Source organism: Osmia bicornis, chromosome 14 (genome assembly GCF_907164935.1).
Source record: "Osmia bicornis bicornis chromosome 14, iOsmBic2.1, whole genome shotgun sequence".
Classification (NCBI taxonomy): Eukaryota; Metazoa; Arthropoda; class Insecta; order Hymenoptera; family Megachilidae; genus Osmia; species Osmia bicornis.
Window position 1 is genome coordinate 3,612,166 of NC_060229.1, and position 25,925 is coordinate 3,638,090.

The window sequence follows — 25,925 nt, forward strand, 5'->3', positions numbered from 1 at the left end:
AAAACCTGTTTCGAGAAAAACGCGTTTAAAGTTGCTGCGCGCTCCACAATATACCTGCGCACCAAGTCGGTTTACAGTCTATAACTTTCACAATTTAATTAGTTTTGAATTGAAACTTTGTAGAGACATTCTCAAGACTTCAAACTACAAGATTACAAAAAAAAATCGATTTTTGTCACCGAAAAAATGAAACGCCCCCCTTAAGTCTCATCGTATCGATTCGTTCATACTATCCAGGCGAGAAAGGAAATGACTAGGATGAAAAAGAAGAAAGAACGAAGAAAACGGAAACTCGTTTCTTATCCCGGCAAGATTTCATAACAAACGAAAGATAGCCGGAGTCGTGATGATCGTTCGCGAAGTTAATTAAAGAAACTAAAGCCTTCCGGTGCGAGTGCGGCTTAATTAAATCGCTCTCTAATTAACGAGGATCGTTTTTCAACTCGGTATCCCGGAGACAGAGGCTGGAACACGGGTTGGAAGTTTCAGTTTCTCGCTGCTGACCCGCTTGTATAGGCATCGCGAATGCTCGTTTCGAATGCCTGGAGCGTATCGATTGTTCCGCGTCGAACGTAGAGACGAACGATAGAACGAGATTGGGTTTCACGGTTGCAGCGGCAGCTACGGATGGGGTGGTGCAGCACACTTTACCAGGAAGATTGATTAAGCTGCCGCAGCCACCACCGCCCACGCGAGGTATATTAAAGACGTGACCCGACATAAAGGCACCCCGTCTTCGGCTACCATCCGTCTCTTTCTCTCCTACCCATCTCTCATCCCTATCTTCTTCTCTGACCACATTGATTTTCCACGCTGCTCTTTCTTCCTTTTACAACCGTCTCTCGCCTCTCGATTTCTTCCTTGTCGGTAATTTTCTTCGCCACATAGCTCTTCCGTTTCTTCGTTAAACTACAAGTACCTTGAACGCAGTGTAGACTTCTCTTATTTAAGGAACGTCCAACTGCCTCTCCTTCTTCTCAAAGAGAAGTCTGCGTTGCACCAAGGTGTACCAGGAAAATGTTGGGGTTTTCTTCGTCGTTATCGTCCCGAAATCCTTCTACCTAGCCCTCTATCTATCGAGCTTGTTGTTTACTTAACCGTAAATCTCGAGTTAGTACTCGAGAGAAGCTGCTGGCTAGAAAGCTTTGCAAGTTTGATTGAATTCTAACGAGTGGCCGGTATCAGGAAATGGACAAGTTCTAGCGCTTTCTTCGTTTCTTTCCGATTGTACGCCGTTCGTTGGAAAGCTTTTAACCTTTCCATTGGAACACGGTCGAGTTTTGGTCCCTCGACGGGGTTATTTTCGGTTCTCACGTTCGCCAGAGGGATTAGAGAGGACGAGGGGGATTACAGAGTTTCGTTATTGCCGCGCTAAATGTTCGTTCCTGTTGTAGTTTCTGAATTGAAGCACGACCGGACCCGCAGGCTTTTTATTAAAACCTCGCGCGGCTTCAATTTTAAAACCGTCTCTCCGGCGGACGACGTATTTGAAATTAAAATAGAGTTTGAAATTAAAACGGAGAGGACGAGGTGAGGCGGGACGGGGTGGTGAGAGCACTGGGGGGTGGCGGAAGCCAGAATAGATATTTTATCCCGGCGGAATATTTATTTCGAGGCGCTTCTTTGTCCCTGTTTTTCTATTTTCCACGACGTCTTGTCGACGGGGTTTCCTTCGGCTCGTCGCCGTAGATTGCATTTTTCATGAAGATCCCGTTAGGCGCGTTTGCCGCCGACATTGTCACGAATTTTCGGCACCGCGTGGATCCTCCGAGATCCCAAGGTCCTTTCCATCTTACCTCCTTGCAACAACTTCTCATCAATTTCACCGAAGGTGACCGACCGTTTTTCCTTCATTCTTGTTTCGTCGCAGGATTGAAGCCTAACGCCGGCCTTTTGTCAATTTCCTTCGTTCGTTTTCCCTCGGAATTCCCGCTGGGAGGACATTTCTTAGACGTTTTCAAGCTGAACAGTTTCAGTTGTTTTTTCATTTCGACGAATAATCGCAGAAAATTGATCTCTATAATATATCAAGATGATTCAAATCCATGAAATTCGACCTTGGTTCAATTACCGAAATCTGTTTCCCCCCGAGAGACACAATTTTTCCACGAACGTGATCGTTCAAGCCGAAGACGCGCCGTTTTTCCGAGAATTTTTCTCTCGCAGCGACGCAACAAATGTCCCCTAAAAGTACCAACGAAAAAGGAAAAGAGAAAAAGAACCTGTCCGCGTTATCGGTGAAGTCGTCGTCAGGGTTTGGTGTAAGGGGTAAGCGACGCGCAAAAGCCATCGGACGTTTCACGAAGCGGTGGAAAGAGGGACAGACGAGTTGTGAGGAGGTGAGACACGGTTACGAGGGCACCAGTGGGAGGAGGGGTGACGTGAGAGAGACAGCAGAGAGAGAGAGAGAAAGAGAGAAAAGGGTGTGAGAGAAAGACGGAAAGAAAGGGAGAGAGGCCGCGTTTCCCCCGAGGGTCCTGGGATCGATCCCTGTGCAATTTCCCGCACATGTCCGCATTGATCTGCCCTCACTTGCCCCCGGCACCCACCCTTGCCACACTCAACCACCGCCACCCCCACTGACGCCGTCACTGACGCCACCGTCACCGCCAACCACCCTCAACTTCTTCAGGGTTCCTACGATCGCCCAAAACATCCACTCGCACCATCCGCTGTCCAAAGCCGTTTGAACTACGCCCGAGACACTCCACCCCACCCCCCTTTAGTTTCTCGCTAATGTGCCTTAGAGGGCTTTAGAATCCTCGCCGCTCGACACGCGAGCGTGTGTCACGCTTCGTACGCGTTACGCCTCGCGGCAGACACGGTTTTTCAATTTGAGGGAAAAAGGAGATTTTCGAATGGTTATTGGGGTGGGTTGCTACCAGCGATCGACAGGTTTCTTCGTCGTCTAGGGACAGAAGGGTGTCTTTTTTTTCGACGCGTTTTCACGTGGGATTAATCAGAATTTCTGCTAATGAATGCAGGGTTACGTGTAAACATTATGTTCCGAGTTAAAACAAGCAGAGAAAGTTCAGGCAATTATAGGCGCATTTTAAATATTCAAAATCACGAACGGGAAGACGAACATTATTTACCCTGCTTGTGCAATTTTTTCTCCCCTTTCATCCCTCGTAGCCCGCGAGTTTCCACGATGAGGCTCGTAAAAATTTGGCCCGACATCGGCGAAGGGCGACGTGGAAGCGAACGTTGAGAGAAGGGCCAAGAGTTGGCGGGCAACAACGCGGGCTACCTAAATTAAACTTTTCTCCCCGTTCGAAACGCACCCCTCCCCCATCCGTCGAGGCCCCATACATCAGCCTGTCATAAACCTAAGCCGTGCCAAGCGCGTTCGATGTAACCGATCGTTAAGAAACTTGGTACCGGAAACCAGGTGTTCCTTCCGACGGGAATAACCGCTCGAAGAAACTCGAGGAGGGCTCACGATAGATAAAAGTGGCGGGAGGGTGTTATTGATCGCTTCGAAATTGCTCGACTTCCCAAAGAAATATGAAAGTTTTCAACCCTGGGATGAACAATTTTTTTTTTCTTTTTTTGGTTGGTTTTAATGAGTTCTCGTGAGTTTGAAAGTATTAGAGGTAGAGGCAATCTACCTTTTAACTATGTAAAATTCGAGCTATTAACCCTACAACCGTGGGTAATTATTCCAATTCTCTATAGTATAGAGAAATTATATCAATGCTTGGGATAAGCAAACTGTGCCCTCGAGTGTCGCGTGTTTAAACAAATTGGACGTTCTGACGTGAATGTTAAAGGATTGAAAGAACATACCCCTCGACACGTTGTTCTAATTAGATCCCCAGAGGGTCGATGGCTGGGATTCGAATTCGATCGTCGTCGATAAATTGATTTCAACGATCGTTTCTCGTTACGAATTTTCTCGTCGAGGAATTCCTTTTCGTAAGAGGAAACAGACAACGAAGAAGTTTACCGAAAACCCCGAAGACATCGATCTTCGGCTTCCTTTCAGCCAATCAGCGTGCTGACTGCTTCTTGAGAAGCAGGCCCTCGTTAATGCGCCGCAATTCGTCGGAGAGACGCCGCTAATGGACCGGCGCAATCATCCCTTACTTCTGAATTTCTTCTTCCTCGTCAACAGCATTCCTTTATTCCTTCCTTCCTCCTCGTTCCATTTTCTGCATCCATTTCATAACTCACTCATTTCGTGTTTTTGTCCCCGTTTTAATTCGAACCAGACCGCCAACCGCGCCTCTCACGCTTCCCACTTTTCACCCAACTTTGTACCTGGCTCTGTTTCAAAGTAGATCGTTGTCGTCCATTCGTTCCGCCTTCTGTTTCCGTTTTCCCAAATTCAAACGTTTTGATGTTGCTTACTTTCCTTTTCGAATCTGTACGAGGTATTTCTGAAACGAAGCGTCCGGTTCTAAGAACGATATTTTAGTAATTTTAGGATAGAAGATCCTAAATTTTGTGTTGGTAAATTGGATGCTTCGTTTTGGACACATCTTGTGTTTCAGGGTTAAATGTACCACCGTTTTTCGATCCTTTTGTCACGCTATCAATGTTCCATTCCCATCCTCTAACGGTGTATTTTCTCTTCCGTGCTGGATGCTTTTCCCATCCCTTTCCCGACGTTCTATCACTCTCTTCCGACCGATCGACTTCGAGGTTCGTTGTAATCAAACGCGCACGTACACTTCCCACCCTAATCGATCGAACTGGCTACTACAATTACTCAGCCGACTGTCTTACGTGATTCCATCTGACAGAGAAGAAATTCCTCCCGAGTTATTCGATTTTCTGCTATTCTTCTACCCCTAAATACAACCGCGTTTGATATTTTCTCTTGGAACAAAATTGAAACGTACCCTTTAACCCCTCGGACTCGACATAAATTTTCGTACGTTTTCATTTACGTAATCTATTCTGGCAATGATTTAAATACCTTGGAAGTTATAATAATTGAAATGTAACAAAATTTCTGATGGTCGAGTCAGAGGAGTTAACGTTTGCTTTACGAAGAAAAACGATTCGGACAATCGTGTCTCGAGTCTCCTGGAACATTTCGGGTCCCTTTTATTATCCATTCGCCAACCCGGGAAAAGGGTTCGAAGTTAAAACAAACGATGTGACCTTAAGTCAGTTCAGTTTTCCCGCGCGAAGTTCCTTATTCCAATGTTGAAGAAAAATCGATCCTCTTTATCGAGTCACGTGGAGAACGACGACGATATCAGGTCGTAAATTAATATGGTCCGCGAGTGAGCGATCGTGGCGTCCAATCATCCCTGCTTTCCTTCGAACAAAATCTATGGGGGTATGTGGGAGGAAGATTAGAGGGGTGGCTCGCTTATGGAAGACGATTTCGAAGGCGGGTACCTGTCACGCCGTGCCTGCACATCCTCTTCCCCTTTTACGTAATGAGACGTGCACGAAAGTGGGAGAGGCCTTTTGCTTAGAGATTCGTAGGAAAGATAGTCGTAACGAGGCGTAGAGGGTGGATCAATACGAGGGTTCTTACGTAGTTCGCTCACTCTCTCTGTCTGGCTGTCTCTCTTTCTCTCTTCGTACGCTCTCTCGTCCTTTCCACAAACTCCACCCTGTCTTCCGGCTTCACTTGTCTCGTTCTTACGTCGGGAACTCCCTTTTATCTGACTTTCTCTCTTTGTTTTCTCTCTACTTTTCTCTCTTTCTCTCTCTCTCTCTCTCTCTCACTCATCGAGAGCTTGAAATGCACGAGGACGAAGGTGGCGACGATGCTCTTCGCGCGTTTCTCTTCACACCTTTGCATATCGTCCGAATTTTCGCAACCCTCGCGTCGAGGAGACGCGAAAGGAAAGTTTCCTGCCGCGAAATGGAAACGCGTTCAAGACGGAACGAGCGAGGGAGAGCGAACGAAGGAACGAGAAACGCTGTTTTCTTGGGCGCGGACCTCAAAGACGCGCTCGAGAATTTCCAGGAGCGCTAAAGATCAAAGAGTGCGCGATCAATGCGTTCCGCCACGAAGTAAATTTTTTAAATAAAATCGATAGCAACGAGCACAGCTACATCGACAAGAACAACATCAACAAGAACAACACACTAAACATCCTACAACCGGGCATGCCCTGAGAGTACGAGAGTAGTCTGCGTGCGTGTGTACAGGTATGAGAGTGCGTGTGCATGAAAAGCGCAGCGTGTGCACGTGAAGGAGAGGAGTAAGAGAGAGAGAGAGATCGATGAATTGAGTGCGTTGGTGTGCTCGAGGGTGCGGAACGATCGAAAGAGAAAGTGAGACAATCGAGGAAAGGAGTCGGTATGAGTGGTCGCATGTGTTTCATGCGTGGGCGTTTGTGTCAATGGAGAGAGAGGCTTAGCACGTGTGCTCATATGTGAAGGGATTGTATGTGTAAAGAAGAGAAAGAGAGAGAGAGAGAGAGAGCGAGAGAGAGAGGGGAACAGATGTCGTGAGAGAGAAAGAGAGTAAGGCGACAGAATCAACTGACGGGCACGTCCTGGTTGTAGGATCGGTGATGCCGAAGAGGGAGGAAGCCGCGATGGCGGCGGTGGCCGCGGCCGCCAGCGAAACTACGCAAGCCGTGGAGAATTTCGCGAGACTGTACACGGCACTGCGACACGATGATGCTAGGCCTCTTTGTCGTTACTGCGGCAGAAGCTACTCGTCGCCGAGCAACCTTCGGCAACACGTGAAAAATGTCCACTCGAATTGGCCGCCGCCGGAGACGTGGCCGCAGTGCAACGTGTGCGGGAAACGATGCAAGACGAAGCATTACCTGATCAATCATCAGCTACAGGCTCACGGGATACATCAACGACCGAGCCTGAACAATCCGAATCAACAACAGCAGCACCAGTCACCCTCTTCGTCCTCCTCGTTGCCATGAGTACGGTCCTCCTCGTCTGCCCTCGTGTTGTCGTTGAGAAACGACCACAGAAAGCCGCGATCCGCGACCAGATGAAGTTGGGAGTCGTTAGAGGATGTTCGTCGATACAGAGCGGTCCCCGGTTTGATTTTGGCTCGCTTTAGAATTCTGACGTTCCCGTTGTTGTTGCATCCACGTCAAGAATCGCTCGGTGTCGTCGGTCTATTCTCTTTGAAATATCGACGCGTTATTTTTACGAAAGCGATCTTTAAGGGAATCCGGGTTACGCTGTCGTTTCGTATTTGCACGTCGTCGATAGAGAAAGTTGAAATAATCTCACGCGACGTTCGAGGCGTGGCCGCTTGTATCGACGAGCTCACGCAAAGATTCCTATTTTCTATGTCTATTTAACGATGGCAGACGAACCGATTGCCTCGAGAACGAGCCGGGAAAACGAGAAATCTTCAGACTATAGAACGTACCGAGACTCAGACACGCTTAATGTTCCCTGGTCACGATATCATCGTGCAACCAGGTATCTAATGCGGCACGAAAAACAGTCGGGATATTTTGTCAGGCACCTTTCGAACGCATGGCACGAATAATCGATAATCGATCGTTTGCGTGTTAAGTAAAAATATAGTGTACTTTATTTATTGTAATAACGAAACGTTTACACACCTCCGCCACCTTCGAGCCAACGTGTGCCTCGTTTAGCCTTAGATGACTATCCGGGGAGAACGTGTTCAACCCTACCCCACACAGAGACACAGCCGCTTCCGTAATAATCTGGCACGTGAGATTCTGTCCGGACACGTTCGAACATCTCCCTTCAGTATTCGATTTACGCGATGATTGCGCGAATTCCATACAGTCCTGTCTGCCAATTGCGCGCACGATATCCGAACACGGGGAGAGAGAGCAATTAGCGATTCCGTCAGATACCAGTATAACCGGGTAACGATTTGCGGGGATGTAACCTCCTCTAGATATTCCACAAGTACAGGCTGTTTAAAATAATCGTAGAATCTTTGATTAGCAATCTCCTAAAATTTAGGGAGAAAAAATAATAGAAAATAAAATTTTAATTGTCGTTGTCTCCGCGGTTCACCATCCGAGGGGTTAATCACAATAAAAATCTCAGAAAATAATTATTATATCTCAATTTGTTAAATTCTGAAGTTTTCCTAATTAAAAGAGTTTCGGTAGCAAGTTTATTTGAAACAGACTGTACCAAGGGGAAACGTTAGAAGGGGGCAACGTTTTGGGTACACTGTGTTTTTATTAGGGGTTGGGTTGGGTTTATGGTGGTGGTGGCTGGTGGTAACGTTGGTGTGGTGGTGGTTGCAGATCACGGGCTCGATGAGGCAGAGGGCGCGGCTTACCACCACCACCACAGCCATCACCAGCAACATCATCGGCATCGTCATCATCATCCACTATCCGTTCCTCCTCCTCACCATCATCATCATCAGGCGCTACAGGAAGACGATCAACAGCAGCAACAGCAACAAGACCAGTCGTCGACCACCTCTACCACACCGAACAACACAACTACCAAGTATCAACGGAGTCCAGCCGACTTCAGGCAACAAAAGATGATACGTGATCATCATCAGCAACACGGTTACAGGTGTCCTCTTTGTTGTAGAACGTTGCAGGACATCAGCACGATGAGAGCTCACTTGGAGCATCATTATCCTCGTGACTCGCCCACCTGTCCCGTTGCCTCTTGCGCCAAAACCTTCTCTCACCCAAACAGCGTAAGGAACCACATGCGGTTGAAGCATCCGGTGCAATGGGATCGGATAAAGACGCTCAGATGGACCTACGTCTGATAAAGAGGCAATGGGCTCGAGCTGGGTATCTCTGTGGATTAGGGTTGGACACGTTCGCGCGGGAAATCGTGGAATTTTCATTTTTCTTCGTTTTTCTTCCCTTTAGAACCATTCAACTCTTTATTTCATTAGCGAGATATTTGGAAAATTGAAATTGGCAAAATTCAAACTCTTCAATAATTTCAATTCGAATACTTCTAGGTTTGAAACCAAAGTTCAACAGAAGGAGATTTCTATCTAAATGTTTTTCTCTCTATCCTTTTTTCTTTTCTTTGAATCGTCATTCGATCGTGTCCGATTGCATCGAATCGTTTTCTCTTCGCCAATTTATCAGTCGCCTATCGATTGCTCGTGACTCGATGTATCGTTTCTGGGATACGGTGGAGGGTGCGTTGCAGCGAGAAGGTCTCGCGTGCCAGAGTCTACAAAAGTTCGAAGGGGGGATTGTAATACGCGAAATTACGAGCTGGTTGAATTGTAAGTATAACCAGCAAACAAGTCTGAACGTCGAAGATTGTCGTTAGTGCTTTAGTCTCGAGAACGTCACACAAACACCCCCACCTCTCTTCCTGAGAATTAACGTACCCACTGAGAAGCGCACATTTTGTAAATATTCGGGAGATTATATTGCAGAAGAAAGAAAAAAGATATATATTATATAAATATAGAGAGAGTATATATATATATATATATATACATACGAAGAGTAAATCTATATAGATAAAAAAAAGAAAGAGAGTTGATTTTGTATAAAAAAATGTACGAAGCAGTATTTCTAGTAGAGCCTGAGAAAAAGAAAAAAATACCGTAGTCACACCAATAGAGATTGTGTAATAATAAATAAGAGGTCGTCGTTGATTATAAGACTACAATGATGTTGATAATTGACGATAATTGACGATTAGGTTATGTATCTTAACAAGAGAAAACAATGTTCCTCTAAGCTGAGTAAGCCAGCCTTACCTTAAAGAGCGTAGTTTTTAAGAGCATAGACAGGAGTCGAGAAAAGTGTTTAGATATGGAAGAAGGATTGTAAGTTTAAAGCAAAGAAACTAAATGGAATGAGAAAGAAAACAACGGAAGAAACTGAAACGACGTTAATTGTCGAGACTAACTTTCGCGATGCTTCCGTAATCGTTATTCGAAGATGTGCGACGCAATACGAATATTATACGTATATTTAACAGACACACACCACAGACACACACGCGTAGAGAAATACATTTAATGGCAGACGTATATATACGCGAGCGAACGTTGATTAATGATCGACCAGCACACGATGAACAACGCCTAGCCTTATTTTTCTACAGTCTTCTGTTTTCGTCAGTATTCCCTAGGTAAAGAATATTCCCCGTTACTGGTTAAGTTTCACGACACACGATGTACGATAGTTACTAGAGGATACGCTGCGAATAAATACGAAAAATATATATAAATACGAATATATATTCGCGTGCGCGAGTTGTTGGTTGCGCGAGCGGTTGCAGGAAAACTACCCCTATTCTCGATGTCCGTGTTTTAATATTAATTTAAAAGGAAAAATAATTATGCTGTTCTATTTTAAACAAAATTCTGTTGGTTCGTTGAATCGCTTTCACAATTGACAGCTCGCGGCCACGGACAATGTATAGAGCATCATACGCACTATTTTAGCAGACACTAGCATACGTAAGATTATACATAAAACACACGAAATGAAGTATATATACTATTTAAGTAATGCTTTGTACAATAAAAGGTATTCAAAGAAGCCGACGTGGTACGTCCATCTTCGATCCTTTTCTAAAAACAATAATTGCTCATTTTCTTTTGAGTTCCATCTTTCATTTCTTTAAACCGTATCTTTTTCTGCTAGTTTCTCGTTGCCCACCGATCGCAGACAGCAGACCATCACGCGGGAACAACTCATCTTCATCAGCCTTTTGTTTATCTTCTCTTTTCCAGGCCGACGCAGTTTGGACATGCTTCGGGTACGCGCGACAGATCCACGGCCCTGCCCGAAGTGCGGCAAGATCTATCGATCTGCCCACACGTTGCGCACCCATCTGGAAGATAAGCACACGATCTGTCCGGGATATCGTTGCGTGTTGTGCGGAACCGTGGCGAAATCGAGGAACTCCTTGCACTCCCACATGTCCCGACAGCATCGTGGCATCAGTACCAAGGATCTACCGGTGCTACCGATGCCCAGTCCGTTCGATCCCGATTTGGCGTCGCGTCTGTTGGCCAAGGCGGGTGTCAAGGTGAGTCCCGCGGAGTTGCGAGCTCGTGCCAGTCCCACGGGACCGAGGCGAGGGGACATGAGACTGGAGATACCGCGCGGAGGCGCGCCGTCCGAAGCAGGGAGCAGCGTGTGCGGGGGTGACGATCCTGAGGATCTCACGTTACCTCTGAGCCTCAGGTATGGATCACCCACGCCCAACAACAACACTGTGATCACCAAAGTGAGCGGTAGTAACAGTAGCAGCAGCGCCAAGAACTCTACCGCAACCGCGATAGCGGCTAAGTCTTTGGACACGATGCACGGTAGTCGCGAACCGAATACGGCGCCTCTTCATCCACCCGGACACCTACATCCCGGTCACCATAATGCCAGCGCGACGGGATCGGCGATTCTAGACACTTACCTCCAGTTTATCGCGGAGAATTCGGGACTGACGACGATGGGACTCAGTCCGGAACAAGCCGCCGCGGTCGCAGCTGCTCACGCGGCCAAAATGGCACACATGAGCGCGATGGATAAGCTTGGTGGACGCGGGATCGAGGATTATCCGATGATCGGACGAGACGAAGGTCGGGGACCCGGGGTTGTGCACGAGGATCGTCAGGATCTGTTGCAGGACAGGCACGGTGTACTGATGGAGGAGGGCGAGTCATCCGGCGGCGAGGAGGACGATTTCAGCGACAACGAGGAGCCGGAGATCGTGAAAGCTGAATAGACGGACGCGCTCGCCGGGAACTTGTGAACCCGAAGAGTTCGTGACACGTGACCCGATTAGAAGAAGTGCTTCGAGACGTGGCCCGGTTCCTGTCGATCCGGGCGTAGTCTCTGTTCACAGTCAAATCCATCCACTACCTCAGTAGAGACTTACTCCTGTTTTCTTTTGTCGCGAGAGATACAGTTTTCCAAAGAAGAATGAAGACGACGATACGAGTTGTACGGTACGTTTGGTCGCGTCCCGACCGATTTGGGGATTCAAGCCAATGGTGGATTCACTTTTAGTCCAAAAGAAATCTACATTGCACCCGACTACACACTCTACACGACATACACACATCCACACGCGTGTACACATATTTTACCCTCCCCCGTTATAATATTCCATCTGTCTACCTCAAGTGAACAACACGATGAAACGATATAGTGAATAATTACGATAAACGAATCTCATTGACGTTTTTTACCAATTTTCTCACGAGCCTCGAACGAGAGAAAGAGAACAGAATCGAGAAGCCAGGTAACGCCAGGGCAACTGTTTATTCTTTTTATTTTCTAAAGGTTTAAAGAGAAAACGGCGAGCATCGCGAACACGCGACTCCCGAGAAGATATTATTATTATATTATATTATTATTATTATTATTATATTATTATTATTATATATGAATGTTGAGGACAAATATATATTATCTAGATTTATAGAGAAGTTAGTGTACCACGACACGTACGTACACGAATACACAGGATGAGAGAGAGAGAAACCACACGCATTATATTTAACGAGTAGAACGGATACGTGTAGCGCTAGGGTTAGCACATCCCTTAATTATATTTTTTAGACGCGTGCACTTTGGAAATACACGGCAGTTACATACACGAACAGACGCAAACATTTATACACAAACGGAGAACACAGGAATAGGAATATTAGAGAAGAGCAGAAGACACGTGTCTTCGATTGATGATCGTCACGATCATCGAGATTGTTAATTGTCTACTCGTTTTATCGTAGGTGAAAGAGGCGGGAACGATGTCAGTGTAATTCATCCGTCGATTGGCGAACGAGGGATCTTTCGAGCGATTCGTGAAAATGTTTAGCGATCAAAGTGAACGCGACAAATGCCGTTTCTGAATCGCATGAATTATTTATCGCATGCTAATCGACACGATAATTCTCCTGGTATTTGAAAACAAAGCAGGCGAAATAGCGCGCGAACTTGGAAAAATGCCTCGACCCTCTTGTCGTACCCTTTCGTCGTTCCACGGTCCGCGTGATCTTTTTTCTACTTAATCGGCCTCGAAATACACTCAAGGGCTTGCCATGACTCTCTAGTACTTAAGTTTTCAACTTTGACGTTGCTTTTTCATTCTTCGAGACGATTATTTACACCGCGGACGAAATCTTCTTACTTGCTCCTGCATCGTATACTTACGACTCGGGACAAATAAAAGATCCAGCGAGAGGGAACGATACGGCGTCGCGATAAAACGAGAATCACCCAGCATCTTTTTATTTTCGTTCGTTCCCTTTGGAACATCCATCGAATTTTTCCTTCCGCATTCTTGAACGTGTCATTAGACCCTGACTCATCTCTCGATCAACGATCTCCCTCCACTTTGCGTTATTTATAAATCGTTAATGTTTGTTTTCACGCGTGAATCCTCGGCCGTGATTCTCGTTCTTCGGTGACAATGGAAAGAAAAAAAATCGAGGCAAGTGTTTCTTTTTTAGTGGAAATAACGATTCGAATCATCGCGCGCGATTTCGCGTCCAGGCTCGAGTGTAATCTTAAAATGGTTCCTACTAATGAATATTCATACACGAGCTACTTTGATTTACGATATACCTTGATATAGATATATATATATATAGAACATGTATGTGTGTATAAATAAATATATACACGCATACAGGTATACCTAATTTAGATACGCCTAGAGAAAAGAGAACTTAGCAATACGGTAGTTACGCAGCGTGGTTTGAACGAAGATAATTTCTTCCGTTTCGTATTCTTCATTATTATTATCGACATTATTATTATTCTTTTGGTTTTTACGAGTGTGCGTGTAAGGCAGAGAGTGACAGCGAGCAAATGAGAGAGAATCGATTAAATGGCTGACGACTTAACGATTGAGAAATCTTAACGATAAACCACTCTGCAGGTGTTAGAGACTATCTCGTCTAGATTAGTAGGTTGTACACAATACTCGGAGTATACTAACCCCCATTCTTTTTTTCTCTAGCCTGTAAGAGAATTTTACTCGATGGAAAAAGAAAATAACAGACAGGGACTCTCATTGTCAGTGATTTTGCTGATCACTGACACACGCGGTATATATCATTCGCAGGCATGCTTCATATATCTCGTGCGAGACGATACGTCCGAAATAAAGTTCAGCAAATCAAAAAAAAAAAATAAAAAAAAATAAAATAAAATCGACCGTGGATCGCGTGCGGACCGAGGGAAAATTTTGTTCGGCGACGGAAAACTCACCCCCTTGCTTTAGCTACTTAAAATAATTTCTATCGACGGCAAACGATAATTTCTTTGAGACAATAAAATTGTACGAACGTATTAGAAACATTAGAAATACGTTGTATGATCGGAATTATCGGATCGATGGGGTGAGTTCGTCGGCTGATTCGCGAGCTTTTCCGAATTTTTTTAAAACTTTATATCGTATGTACATATGAAAGGGTAATTGTATACGATTGGAACACTTGTATACGAATCGTCGTGAAAATCACGGGACAAGCTCGGGCTTGGTGATTTTTGGACGCTTGTTATCGACGAAATTTTGAAGATCGTATCTCGCATTTCGCCGCGGATCCACGAGCTCGTTTTAGGGAAGAGAATAATCGATCGTGACGCGAATCCGGATCTAATCGGTACAAAGAAACCACTTCTTGCCTTGAAAAAAAGCTCTCTATAAATGTTATACGGATCGGGTAATCGTGTCGCGAGACAGAAGTTGGAAAGGAACAAATGGAAAATCGGAGAAAGAGCAAAATTTTCATAGAGTACAAATTTATCCACGGTGTTCGAAGGTGAATCTTGAAAGAATAAACACCGATCGAAGGAGGAAGCTTAAAGAAGAAAAAAAGCACGTTTCGCGTGAAAATCCACGTAAATAATTAATTGTACTTCGAAGAATTTTCCTTTTTTCCTTTGTCATTTCGTTTTTCATCTTTTCCTCGCCACGGTTAGAGTGTCTCCCACTATAAAATCCCATGACGATCAACGATCGAGCATGCAAAGTTGATGGAACCCAACAGTGATCTCGTCGATAGACTTTCTTCGTCGTTTTTTTTTCTTTATTTTTCTGTATCTTTTTTTTTAACTGTACGGATAGAAAAGCGACAGACCGTCGCATGATATACATATGTTACACGTATACACACGCGCACACACGTATACAGAGACACACAAAAAAAAACACTAATTACACGAGTTTTAAGCAAGAATATATTACATAATTACAGGGTTGACGGGGTGCGTTCGTATCTCCCCTCAAAGTGACAGATTTAACCCCCTCCCCTCAGATCATAGTTTTCTACGACAGTATTTATATAGTTATATATATATGTATGTATACAAACAGATGAATTATATGTATATACGAGATGTACATATACACGTATTTTTACACGAACGTTTCAGCGACGGTGCCCCGTCACCCCGCGCATAGGGGTTGCATCCCCACGATGAATGATAGTCCGTTGAACATAGTTCGCAATAGTCACTTGGAATAGAATACCACCAACTACAGTATTGCAATAGTTGTTAGAATGACAATCGTGTGCGTAGCCATCAAACGCTCCCGTCCGAGGGCATCGATCGATCACCTTTCTCCCCGGCGTCTGGCGAACATTTCATTTTTCAATAAAATTGTACCAACACTTTCGAATGAAACGAAAAGGGTTAAGCAAGGTTAACCCGAATATCTCTTCGAGGATGAAATGATCGCGATTTCAGACGACTCGAAAGGGGTAGAAACGAAAGGACGGCGGAAGAACGCACGACAGAACTTGTCGACGATAAACAGTAGTGGTGAACGCGGTTCTCGGTACAACGATAAAAGACCGGTGTGTCGTAAAGACCGAATCGTACGAGTGCACACTCGTGCGTGGCATTACGGTGATTATAAAGGCGGATTAACGACGCCGTAAACGCGGCAAGCCTTTCACGAATTGTCGGGCAGGCAGCTTTCGAACGTCGGGGTGTCCTTGGGGTGAATGCAAATAAGCGCCCTGACCGAGGGGTGCCAGAATGGTCTTAACTGTACGAAGAAAATGATCCCAGAGATAGGACTAAATTTCGTTTCAATAAAAATAAAAATAAAATACAAGACTGCCTATAATTAAAATTTCTTTGTTTATTTCGAATTAATAATAGAAGTTCTGTCGTGCGTGATTCTTGAAAATCAGCAGGATTTGGTGAAAATTGTATGAAGGGGAGCGTGTTGCCATCTCAGGTACTCGAACACCGGCACGATTAAATAATGCATTATATAAATGTAATAACAAACTCAGGAAATCTGAAGCAGCCAGGCCGTGATACTATACTTATAGAAACTACTACTACTACTACTACTGCTACTACTACTACTACAGGTGTGATTCTTGCGTTAATCGGGCGCTCGGGTGATTCGCGAGCCAGCGTCTATATTCTGTTTTGTTTCGTTTGTTTGTTTGTTTCTTGTTTGTTACGAGATTTTACACTGGCAAGTGGCAAGGCGTGTGCACACCGTATCCGCGTGCATCGACGTGTGATCGATGAAATTGAATCGAGCTTTTTGTCAACATCGATACTCGCACATTTTAATTAAAATTACTTTTATTTTCCTCTGTCGCTCTCTTTTCGTTAACAATTATCAGAATTATAATACCGTCACAATATTTTGCAGCTCGAATTTATTTCACGAGAAACACGTCACGATCATTAGGATACGAAAAAAAAAGAGGAAAGAGAAATAATTGTGAAAATCACCACAGCTACCTCCATGTTATTAAATATCAGTCTTCTTCTCGCGCTATACTCACGCTCATATTTTACCGAAAGTTTTACTTTTACGACGTCGATTCGTCCCCGTAAACCACGTCTCCGTATCGTGTATATATTATATACATAATTATATATATACACAATGTTTATACATAGTCAGAAGCGCGAGAGATAAATATATAGCTTCCACGGATTATATAGGTTTAAGAATTTGCCTCCTTGCGCGGAACAGTCGAGCCTACGCGGTAAAAAACGAAGCAAATAGAAAAGAAATAGAAAAGCATATGAGAAATCAACAAGAAAGAATAAATACAATAGAGCTACCTCAGTTTAACGAATGCATTATTAAAAGTTAGCGGACGAATTGAATTCACTGCCAAAACGCGATCGGCCCGAGACTGTTCCGCGAGCGAAATGTGCTGAATTCCAAAATCACAATGCAATACGTTGTACTTACAGTCGTTTTTACGCGTTGACTCGTCGATATATACCGGTTAGTGATTTTACTGCTGCATCGAGAGAGAAGAAATAATCATTTTTTTTCGCGTGAGCGTGTTTTAGTGTGATGCATTATGATGTATACATCGCGTGAGAGATACTGTGAGAATGTTAAAAATCAGTGAGAAAATGTGTCGAATAAAAAGAAAATGTTCGGATGGCCTCCTACTATACGCATATAATTATATATATATATATTATTATTATTAGAAAGTGAGAAAAAAGAGAAAAAATATAAAATATACCTATCTACGTGATATTTTACAGAGAACATAATCAGGGATGCGTCGTAACAATATGCATATACAGGGTGGGCCACGTAATTGTTTCAAGTCATAACTCCGTTATTAGAGCATAATGGCTGGAAGAGCACTACATCCATAAGTCATTAGATTTTTTTAAGTGCAAACAGTGCATGTGCGATTAATAATTGTATCATTTTTTAAAATGAAAATATACGAATGTAGTGCTCTTCGTGCCATTTATCTTTCTCCTTTGGCATTTTTGGGTGAATACGCTAATAACGGAGTTATGACTTGAAACAATTACGTGGCCCACCCTGTATATATATTATTATTATTATTATATAATAGAGTCTTTCTAGTGATAGAAACCATAAACTCCTAACTTATTTTGTAATTCACGTCGGATCTGAGGAAAACACGGTCGCGTGGCGAAACAAATAAGCGTGCAATCACTCGACGTACGGTGTGACTCTTTAATTTTTTATTTTATTTCGAAAAGAAATTAAAAAAGAATTGTCGCTCCCGACAATTTATTGATCTATGATTTTTAATAACGACCCGAACGGAGGAAACTCGATGAAACGTTTATTAAAGTTCGATCTGATGATCTCCAAGGAACATCGAATTTTCTTTTTCTTCTTTTTTCTCGTTCGTTCTCGTTAATTACTTCGGAGACGATGCCGCGAGAAAGGCTAATTAATTTCACCCCGAATCGATCAACCACGCGATCGTCACTATGAATTTTACCTTCTAACGATACTATTAAAGTACCAGTCAAATCCTCAAAAATGATTATAATTTTATCGTAGCTTCCTCTGTTTAACACGTTGCGTTTTTTCAAAAATTGCTCGTTCGTCACACGATGACTAAAGTGATAAATGTGCACGCCGTCTCATCGACTCGCTCGTTATAATATCTTCAGTCGGTGATTATCGTTGATGACGATAGCATTGAGGAAATTGAAAGGCGAAATAAATAGGCGAGTGAGCGAACGAAAAAGGATTATAAAGCGCGAAAGTTTAGCATATCTAGACGTGTTTCGATTTCGTCAAAAAAGGAAAAAAGAGACGATCATCATTTAATGATCCACTCATCAGCCTCGTCATCGAGACACACATCTCGTTCTTTACTTTTTACGGTTAACTATCATTAAGGTGCTTCAATATTGTTACGTTTTTTTCTTTTTTTTTATTACCGCCATTTTAAGATTAATGTTATTATTATCATTATCATTTTCATTATTATTAGCTTCGATAGATCGTGTTAGAGGGATATGTACATCTGTCTCCTGGCAGGGATTCGAAATCTGTGAGACGAACTTCATTTTTATTTCGTGGCCATTCTGTTAATTGTAATTTCAAATGAAAGAGAATGATTTTTACGCTTGAATTTTTCATTTTTCTTTTGCTTTCGTTTGTTTTGATGTTGATCCGCCAACGAGACAGAGGCAAATCTTTACTGTACGTGAACGAGCCAGTATGTCAGATATTATATCCCGTCTTTCCTTCCCTCGATTCTATACTTCTCGTCTTCCTTTCTTCTTCCTTTCTTGTTTGTAAATATCATATATATTTATCTATTAATTGTTCCCAGTCCAAGGATCCTTTCAGTTTCCTATCTTCTTTTTTTAATGATCCTTTTACTTTGTTCTTCCTTTTCTCCTCGCACGTAAATACGTTACTACTTTATGTTCTTTACGTTACTTTTTTTGCCATTCTTAGCATGTAAGCCATCCAACTTGCCAATACGATTACAATAAATATGTTTAGAAAGGAGAGACATTGTAATTGAGTTTAGTTTATGCCCATTTATTTCAGTTCCTTCTGTTCTTGTTCGGTCGCGAAGTGTAAGTATGTATTTTTGTGGGGTGTGTTTGGTTTTGTGATTTTCGAGGCACGGGTAAGTCTCTAACAGAAACACAACATACACATACGAATTCAGTTTCTGATAGTTATTATAAAAATTCAATAATTTAGACATCAACTTTTCGTAATCAGACACGCTATAATTTCAGAATACATATTATCGTTTCATTTTCCAATTTGCTCCACTTGATATTTTATGAATTTAATGTAATATCAATATTACAATACTCGAATTTCTTTTTTAATTACTGATTTACATTAAATATGAATGTACACATTTTTGTATACTTAATTTTTATCAGAAACTTAAAATCACACCGTACGTCGATTGCCCTCCACACGTAATCAGTGATCCACCGAACTGCAATCAAATGTCTCGATCAAAGTACAAAATTACCCGTAAACTAGACATGTATGCGTGGAATCCGAATGATTTCGATTCGAGAAACAATAAATACAAGAAAACACAGTTATTTCAGAAAGATCATTCGAGAGGATACGGATTTTGTTACGTTTAAAAGCGATTCACGCGTAACCGATGAGCTCGGTAAACGTGTAGCGAATGCGTTTTATCGCCGTTTATTATTTATCGAGGCTGGCCGTGTCGAGGAATAATGGATCGGACCGGAAATTGCCTCTAATACGTTCGAGAGCGTGAAACCGACACAGAATCGTACAAGCACCCGCAGTGCTTCGTTGTTTGAGAGGGACGAAGCATAGAGTGATAGATATACGCGTGTATGTGAAGGAAAAGAAAAAGTAGTAATAATCTTAGCCAGATTCTTTGCGTAACGTTCATGTTAATCGCGTCCAGTATGTGTGTCCATTCTAATCACGAGATCGACCGGGAGAGAGGCTTAGAGACATGAATTCCGATCGTAAAATTGGAAACACTCGTCTACGAGGATATAAATTATACTCTTGTCTTTTATTGCGGCTCGTTTCGTCCTCGTGGTCGTTACACGAAATACGCAGAGTGTATTTAGGTACCGTTTGGATCATCCCGAAATTCGAAATATCATTAGGCGATTGGATATTATTTGCGCATAATTTTTTCAAAATTTACCGCAGCGACTGCGAATTTCCTTCTGTCACATTCCCAAAAAATGTCTACAATATCCATCAGATGGTAGTTTCCCTAGTATCTCTGCGTTGATTCTCATGGTGGCAATCGATCGAACGTAATAACGCGTCGTTTAAAGCGTCGAGAAAGGCGGAATTTAGGGTCGAGGCGCTGATTCGAGGATCCGAAGCGAGTCAAAGAGAAAAGCTCCGCTTTAATACGGATGCGCGCGACGTTTTCATCGATTCGACGTCGCGTATTTCACGAGCTAGCGTTTCCTCCTCGTGAAAACGCGTTGCCCCGCGAAGAACCTGACCAATCTTCCCATGAAACACCGAGTCGATGATCCTTCGTTTGATCAACGAGACGTTTCCGTAACGAGCCACGCATTTTTCACATTTTTCGCGATACAAATCGGCGGAAGTCGCTGGACTTCCTCTCGCGGTCGCCCTCGAGGATTTCGAAGATTTCTTACGTTGCGTTGCTCGGTGCCTTCTTACGGCCTGTTTGTACGGAACCTGCATCATTGATTCGTCCATTTCACGAGGATTTATTATACTATTTATTCTTTAGTTTTATAGAACGTAAGTTGTTATAATGTTAGGTTTAATATTTCACATATTTCGTTTAAAGGAACATTTACGCAGTTCTAATTTAAGGTGTTTCATTTCTTATTACTTTGGATGTACATTTTTAAAAGACGAATCTAGTACATCAGGCGATCACAGTTCCTATTTTGCTCCCAGCAAATTTTAATATAAGGCACTACGTATGTATGAGTGAAAAAAAGAAGAGAGTATATCTGGTTAAGGTATGATACGATTATACAATAAAATAATAGAATATTGTACGTATATTGTAACGAGAATCTACGGTATGTTAAAATAAACTATAGTATATATGTATACACGTGCGATTAACACACGATTAATAATCGTATTTTATAACTGAAGTATCACGAAATGCAAATCTTTTCCCTGTGCAAAGTTAGATCAAGTCATAGCATTGAAAAAGATCATTTAGGGTTGTAAATGTTACTTGAAGTTATACGATTGTTGATACTCGTAATGTCTGCTATTCGTAGTAGTGTACGAATTTTTCTTTTATTTATCTTTTTATTCAGTATCTTGTTCGTGTAGTTCGATAGGTTCACATTTGTATATATGGGAATTGTAGCAAGACTAATAAAACTCATGAATCATGTGCTATAATTACTTGATTGGTACTAAAAGAAGAGAATATCATATCGTTTTTGAAAAATTAATTCAATAAGCTAAAAGCGTTGTAAAATGCTATTATTTCACGTTTTCTAACTTTTTATATTGATGCGCTTTTTAAAAACAGTACTAGCGGTGCCCTCTCATTATGCGCGGAAAAATTAATAATTTAAAAAAAAAACGCGTTTCAGAGGATTGAATGGTGTCGCCAACTAACGATGAACTGTTGGAACTAAATTTGAAACATCGTTCTTGTAGTACTCCACTTTTTCAACCTTTTTCAATGTTCTCTATAGTTTGTATGTTTCGAATTATAACATATTTTATATTACACTTATAGAACTATATTTGTAGAGTGCTATACACATGTCAGTCAAGCTCAAAAATCAATTATTTTAGGCCGAACTCCGAATTCCGCATCGGTAAAACAGCCCATGTTTGATCGAAAATTAAGCTGAACAGAAACTAATTCAAGCGCCACCTTGGCTATTGCATCCAACTAACGGCATGCTATACTACGTCACCTTTCGCATACACCTAAATGACACGTTATTATGTTACGATAGCTATATGTATAAGTACATAATTAAACAATACTGACCATGCATTCATTATTATTAATTTTCATTCCGTAAAATTGCATTTGCAATGTGATGCAGTTCAGAATCTCAAAGGCATAGTTCCCGAAAAAAATATAACAGCGATTAAATAGAAAAAAAAGCATTTTCGCAGCCAATTCGCTCGTATTATTTGCTGCATAATTAATAAATGTAATGATACAGTTACTAATTAGTCATCAAATAATAACGATTGCCCAGGTCTCACCACGTGGAGGTTGCCGCGACTGGAGACCTGCCCGATCCGCACCCATCCACCCTTCCTTGTGCAGATAAAAAAATGTACTATAATAATACAATACAATTCTTTCCTCTTCTTTCCTCTTCTTTCCTCTTCTCTCCTCTTCTTTCCGCTTCCACCGTATTCTCTTCCATATTATAGCATTTTTCTTTTTTTCTGTCTCCTGCTTCACTCGCTCCGAGCGTACTCTTCTCTACTGCAGCGTCCTATCTTCTCTCTTCTCCGTTGGTCTTCTATCTTCAGTTCTTCTCCTCTGAAGCCGCCACTTTCTCTTCTCCTATGGAGCTTCTCCTCTTCTTTCCTCATCCACCGTGTTGTCTTCCGTATTGGAGCGTTTTTCTTCTTTTCTGTCCCCTGCTTCACTCGCTCCGAGCATACTCTTCTCTACTGCAGCGTCCTATCTTCTCTCTTCTTCGTTGGTCTTCTATCTTCAGTTCTTCTCCTCTGAAGCCGCCGCTTTCTCTTCTCCTATGGAGCTTCTCCTCTTCTTTCCTCTTCCGCCGTGTTCTCTTCCATATTGGAGCGTTTTTCTTCTTTTCTGTCTCCTGCTTCACTCGCTCTTCTCTACTGCAGCGTCCTAACCACTTCTCTCTTCTCCGTTGGTCTTCTATCTTCAGCTCTTCTCCTCTGAAGCCGCCGCTTTCTCTCCTCCTATGGAGCTTCTCCTCTTCTTTTTTCTTCTTTCCTCTTTATTCTCCGTTGGTCTTCTATCTTCATCTCTTCTCTTCTGAAGACATCGCTTTTTTCTGCATTGCCGCTTTCCCTTCTCCTCTGGGACATCCCCCTCATTCTTCATCTGGGACAGTCTCATTTCTTCTTCCGTCTCTCCGACTATCCTGTTGCATTCTTCTTTTCTACCGCGATTCCTTCGCTGTTCTAAAGCATCCTCTTCTCATCTGCATCGTCTTTCGTTTCATTGCAAAATCTTCTTTTCTTCTGCACCGTGCAACTTAACCTAACAGTTGCGAATGTGCCACCGTCTTCAATAACAAATACCGATAGAACCCGAATAATAAAATCTCCGCGAAAATAACCGACATCCGCGAATAAACCGCGTGAGCCATATGTATGAGCAGCTAGTTGTAAACGGAATCTTAGCGGAGCGTGAACGGAACCGATTTACGCAGTCGAAGACGTTCTCTGTCTAACGCCTCGACCACCGCGATCACGCTCGGTAAGCGTGGAATTTTATTATATTCGATCGCAATACTACCCGCGAATTGAATTCGTACGTCGCGGAAATTCGCATATACATCGCGTGAGCCTTAACAGATTCCCGTCGTGACGCGTTGGCTCCCTAATCACCGTCATCACGCTCGGTAAGCGTGGAATTTCATTATCTTCGATCGCATTACTACCCGCGAATTGAATTCGTACGTCGCGGAAATTCGCATATATATCGCGTGAGCCTTAACAGATTCCCGTCGTGACGCGTTGGCTCCCTAATCACCGTCATCACGCTCGGTAAGCGTGGAATTTCATTATATTCGATCGCATTACTACCCGCGAATTGAATTCGTACGTCGCGGAAATTCGCATATATATCGCGTGAGCCTTAACAGTTTCCCGTCGTGACGCGTTGGCTCCCTATCACCGTCATCACGCTCGGTAAGCGTGGAATTTCATTATATTCGATCGCATTACTACCCGCGAATTGAATTCGTACGTCGCGGAAATTCGCATATATATCGCGTGAGCCTTAACAGATTCCCGTCGTGACGCGTTGGCTCCCTATCACCGTCATCACGCTCGGTAAGCGTGGAATTTCATTATATTCGATCGTATTACTACCCGCGAATTGAATTCGTACGTAGCGGAAATTCGCATGTATATCCCGTGAGCCTTTTAAGTTTCCCGTCGTGACGCATTGGCTCCCTAATACCGTCATCACGCTCGGTAAGCGTGGAATTTCATTATATTCGATCGCATTACTACCCGCGAATTGAATTCGTACGTCGCGGAAATTCGCATATATATCGCGTGAGCCTTAACAGATTCCCGTCGTGACGCGTTGGCTCCCTATCACCGTCATCACGCTCGGTAAGCGTGGAATTTCATTATATTCGATCGTATTACTACCCGCGAATTGAATTCGTACGTCGCGGAAATTCGCATATATATCGCGTGAGCCGTAACAGATTCCCGTCGTGACGCGTTGGCTCCCTAATCACCGTCATCACGCTCGGTAAGCGTGGAATTTCATTATATTCGATCGTATTACTACCCGCGAATTGAATTCGTACGTAGCGGAAATTCGCATGTATATCCCGTGAGCCTTTTAAGTTTCCCGTCGTGACGCATTGGCTCCCTAATACCGTCATCACGCTCGGTAAGCGTGGAATTTCATTATATTCGATCGCATTACTACCCGCGAATTGAATTCGTACGTCGCGGAAATTCGCATATATATCGCGTGAGCCTTAACAGATTCCCGTCGTGACGCGTTGGCTCCCTATCACCGTCATCACGCTCGGTAAGCGTGGAATTTCATTATATTCGATCGTATTACTACCCGCGAATTGAATTCGTACGTAGCGGAAATTCGCATGTATATCCCGTGAGCCTTTTAAGTTTCCCGTCGTGACGCATTGGCTCCCTAATACCGTCATCACGCTCGGTAAGCGTGGAATTTCATTATATTGATCGCATTACTACTCGCGAATCGAATTCGATCATTGTTGAAAGTCCCGAATATATCACGTCCTACACCTCAGCCTCAGCTTTAGCTTTCGCCTTAGTTTTCGCCTTAGCCTTAGCTTTAGCTTCCACCTTAGCCTTAGCTTTAGCTATCACCTTCGCCTTAGCTTTAGCTATCACTTTCACCTTAGCTTAAGTTTTACACCTTGGCTTTGGATTCAGCTTTCACCTAGGCCTTAGCTCGGGTTTTCACCTTAGCCTTAGCTTTAGCTTCCACCTTAGCCTTAGCTTCAGCTTCCACCTTAGCTTTCGCATTAGCATCGGCTCTAATTCAATCTGTCGTTCGTTCTATCTCTCTAATTTTAAGTTGACTCCCTATTTCCTAATCAACGTCTTCACGCTCGGTAAGCGTGGAATTTCAGTATATTCGCTCGCATTACTACCCGCGAATTGAATTCGAACGTCGCGGAAATCCGCATATATATCGCGTGAGCCTAAACAGATACCCGTCGTGACGCGTTGGCTCCCTAATCACCGTCATCACGCTCGGTAAGCGTGGAATTTCATTATATTCGATCGTATTACTACCCGCGAATTGAATTCGTACGTCGCGGAAATTCGCATATATATCGCGTGAGCCTTAACAGATTCCCGTCGTGACGCGTTGGCTCCCTAATCACCGTCATCACGCTCGGTAAGCGTGGAATTTCATTATATTCGCTCGCATTACTACCCGCGAATTGAATTCGTACGTCGCGGAAATTCGCATATATATCGCGTGAGCCTTAACAGTTTCCCGTCGTGACGCGTTGGCTCCCTAATCACCGTCATCACGCTCGGTAAGCGTGGAATTTCATTATATTCGCTCGCATTACTACCCGCGAATTGAATTCGTACGTCGCGGAAATTCGCATATA

At 43.2% G+C, this 25,925-nt stretch overlaps 1 protein-coding gene across 13 annotated transcripts in view; it reads left to right on the forward strand.

The window, feature by feature from the left end:
• The window catches only part of LOC114878981 (protein abrupt), a 56,694-nt gene extending 35,187 nt beyond the window's left edge, over nucleotides 1-21,507 (forward strand). For 10 of the 13 annotated variants that reach the window (XM_029193403.2, XM_029193409.2, XM_029193411.2 and 7 more), the window contains one exon: nucleotides 10,625-21,507. In XM_029193403.2, coding sequence (XP_029049236.1) covers nucleotides 10,625-11,619 — 995 coding nt within the window. In that variant the 3' untranslated portion in view covers nucleotides 11,620-21,507. Of the gene's footprint in view, nucleotides 1-6,480; nucleotides 8,129-8,189; nucleotides 9,355-10,624 lie in introns of those variants that run through there. The other 3 variants (XM_029193418.2, XM_029193416.2, XM_029193417.2) reach the window with 3 other exon arrangements.
• Nucleotides 21,508-25,925: the final 4,418 nt, after the last annotated feature.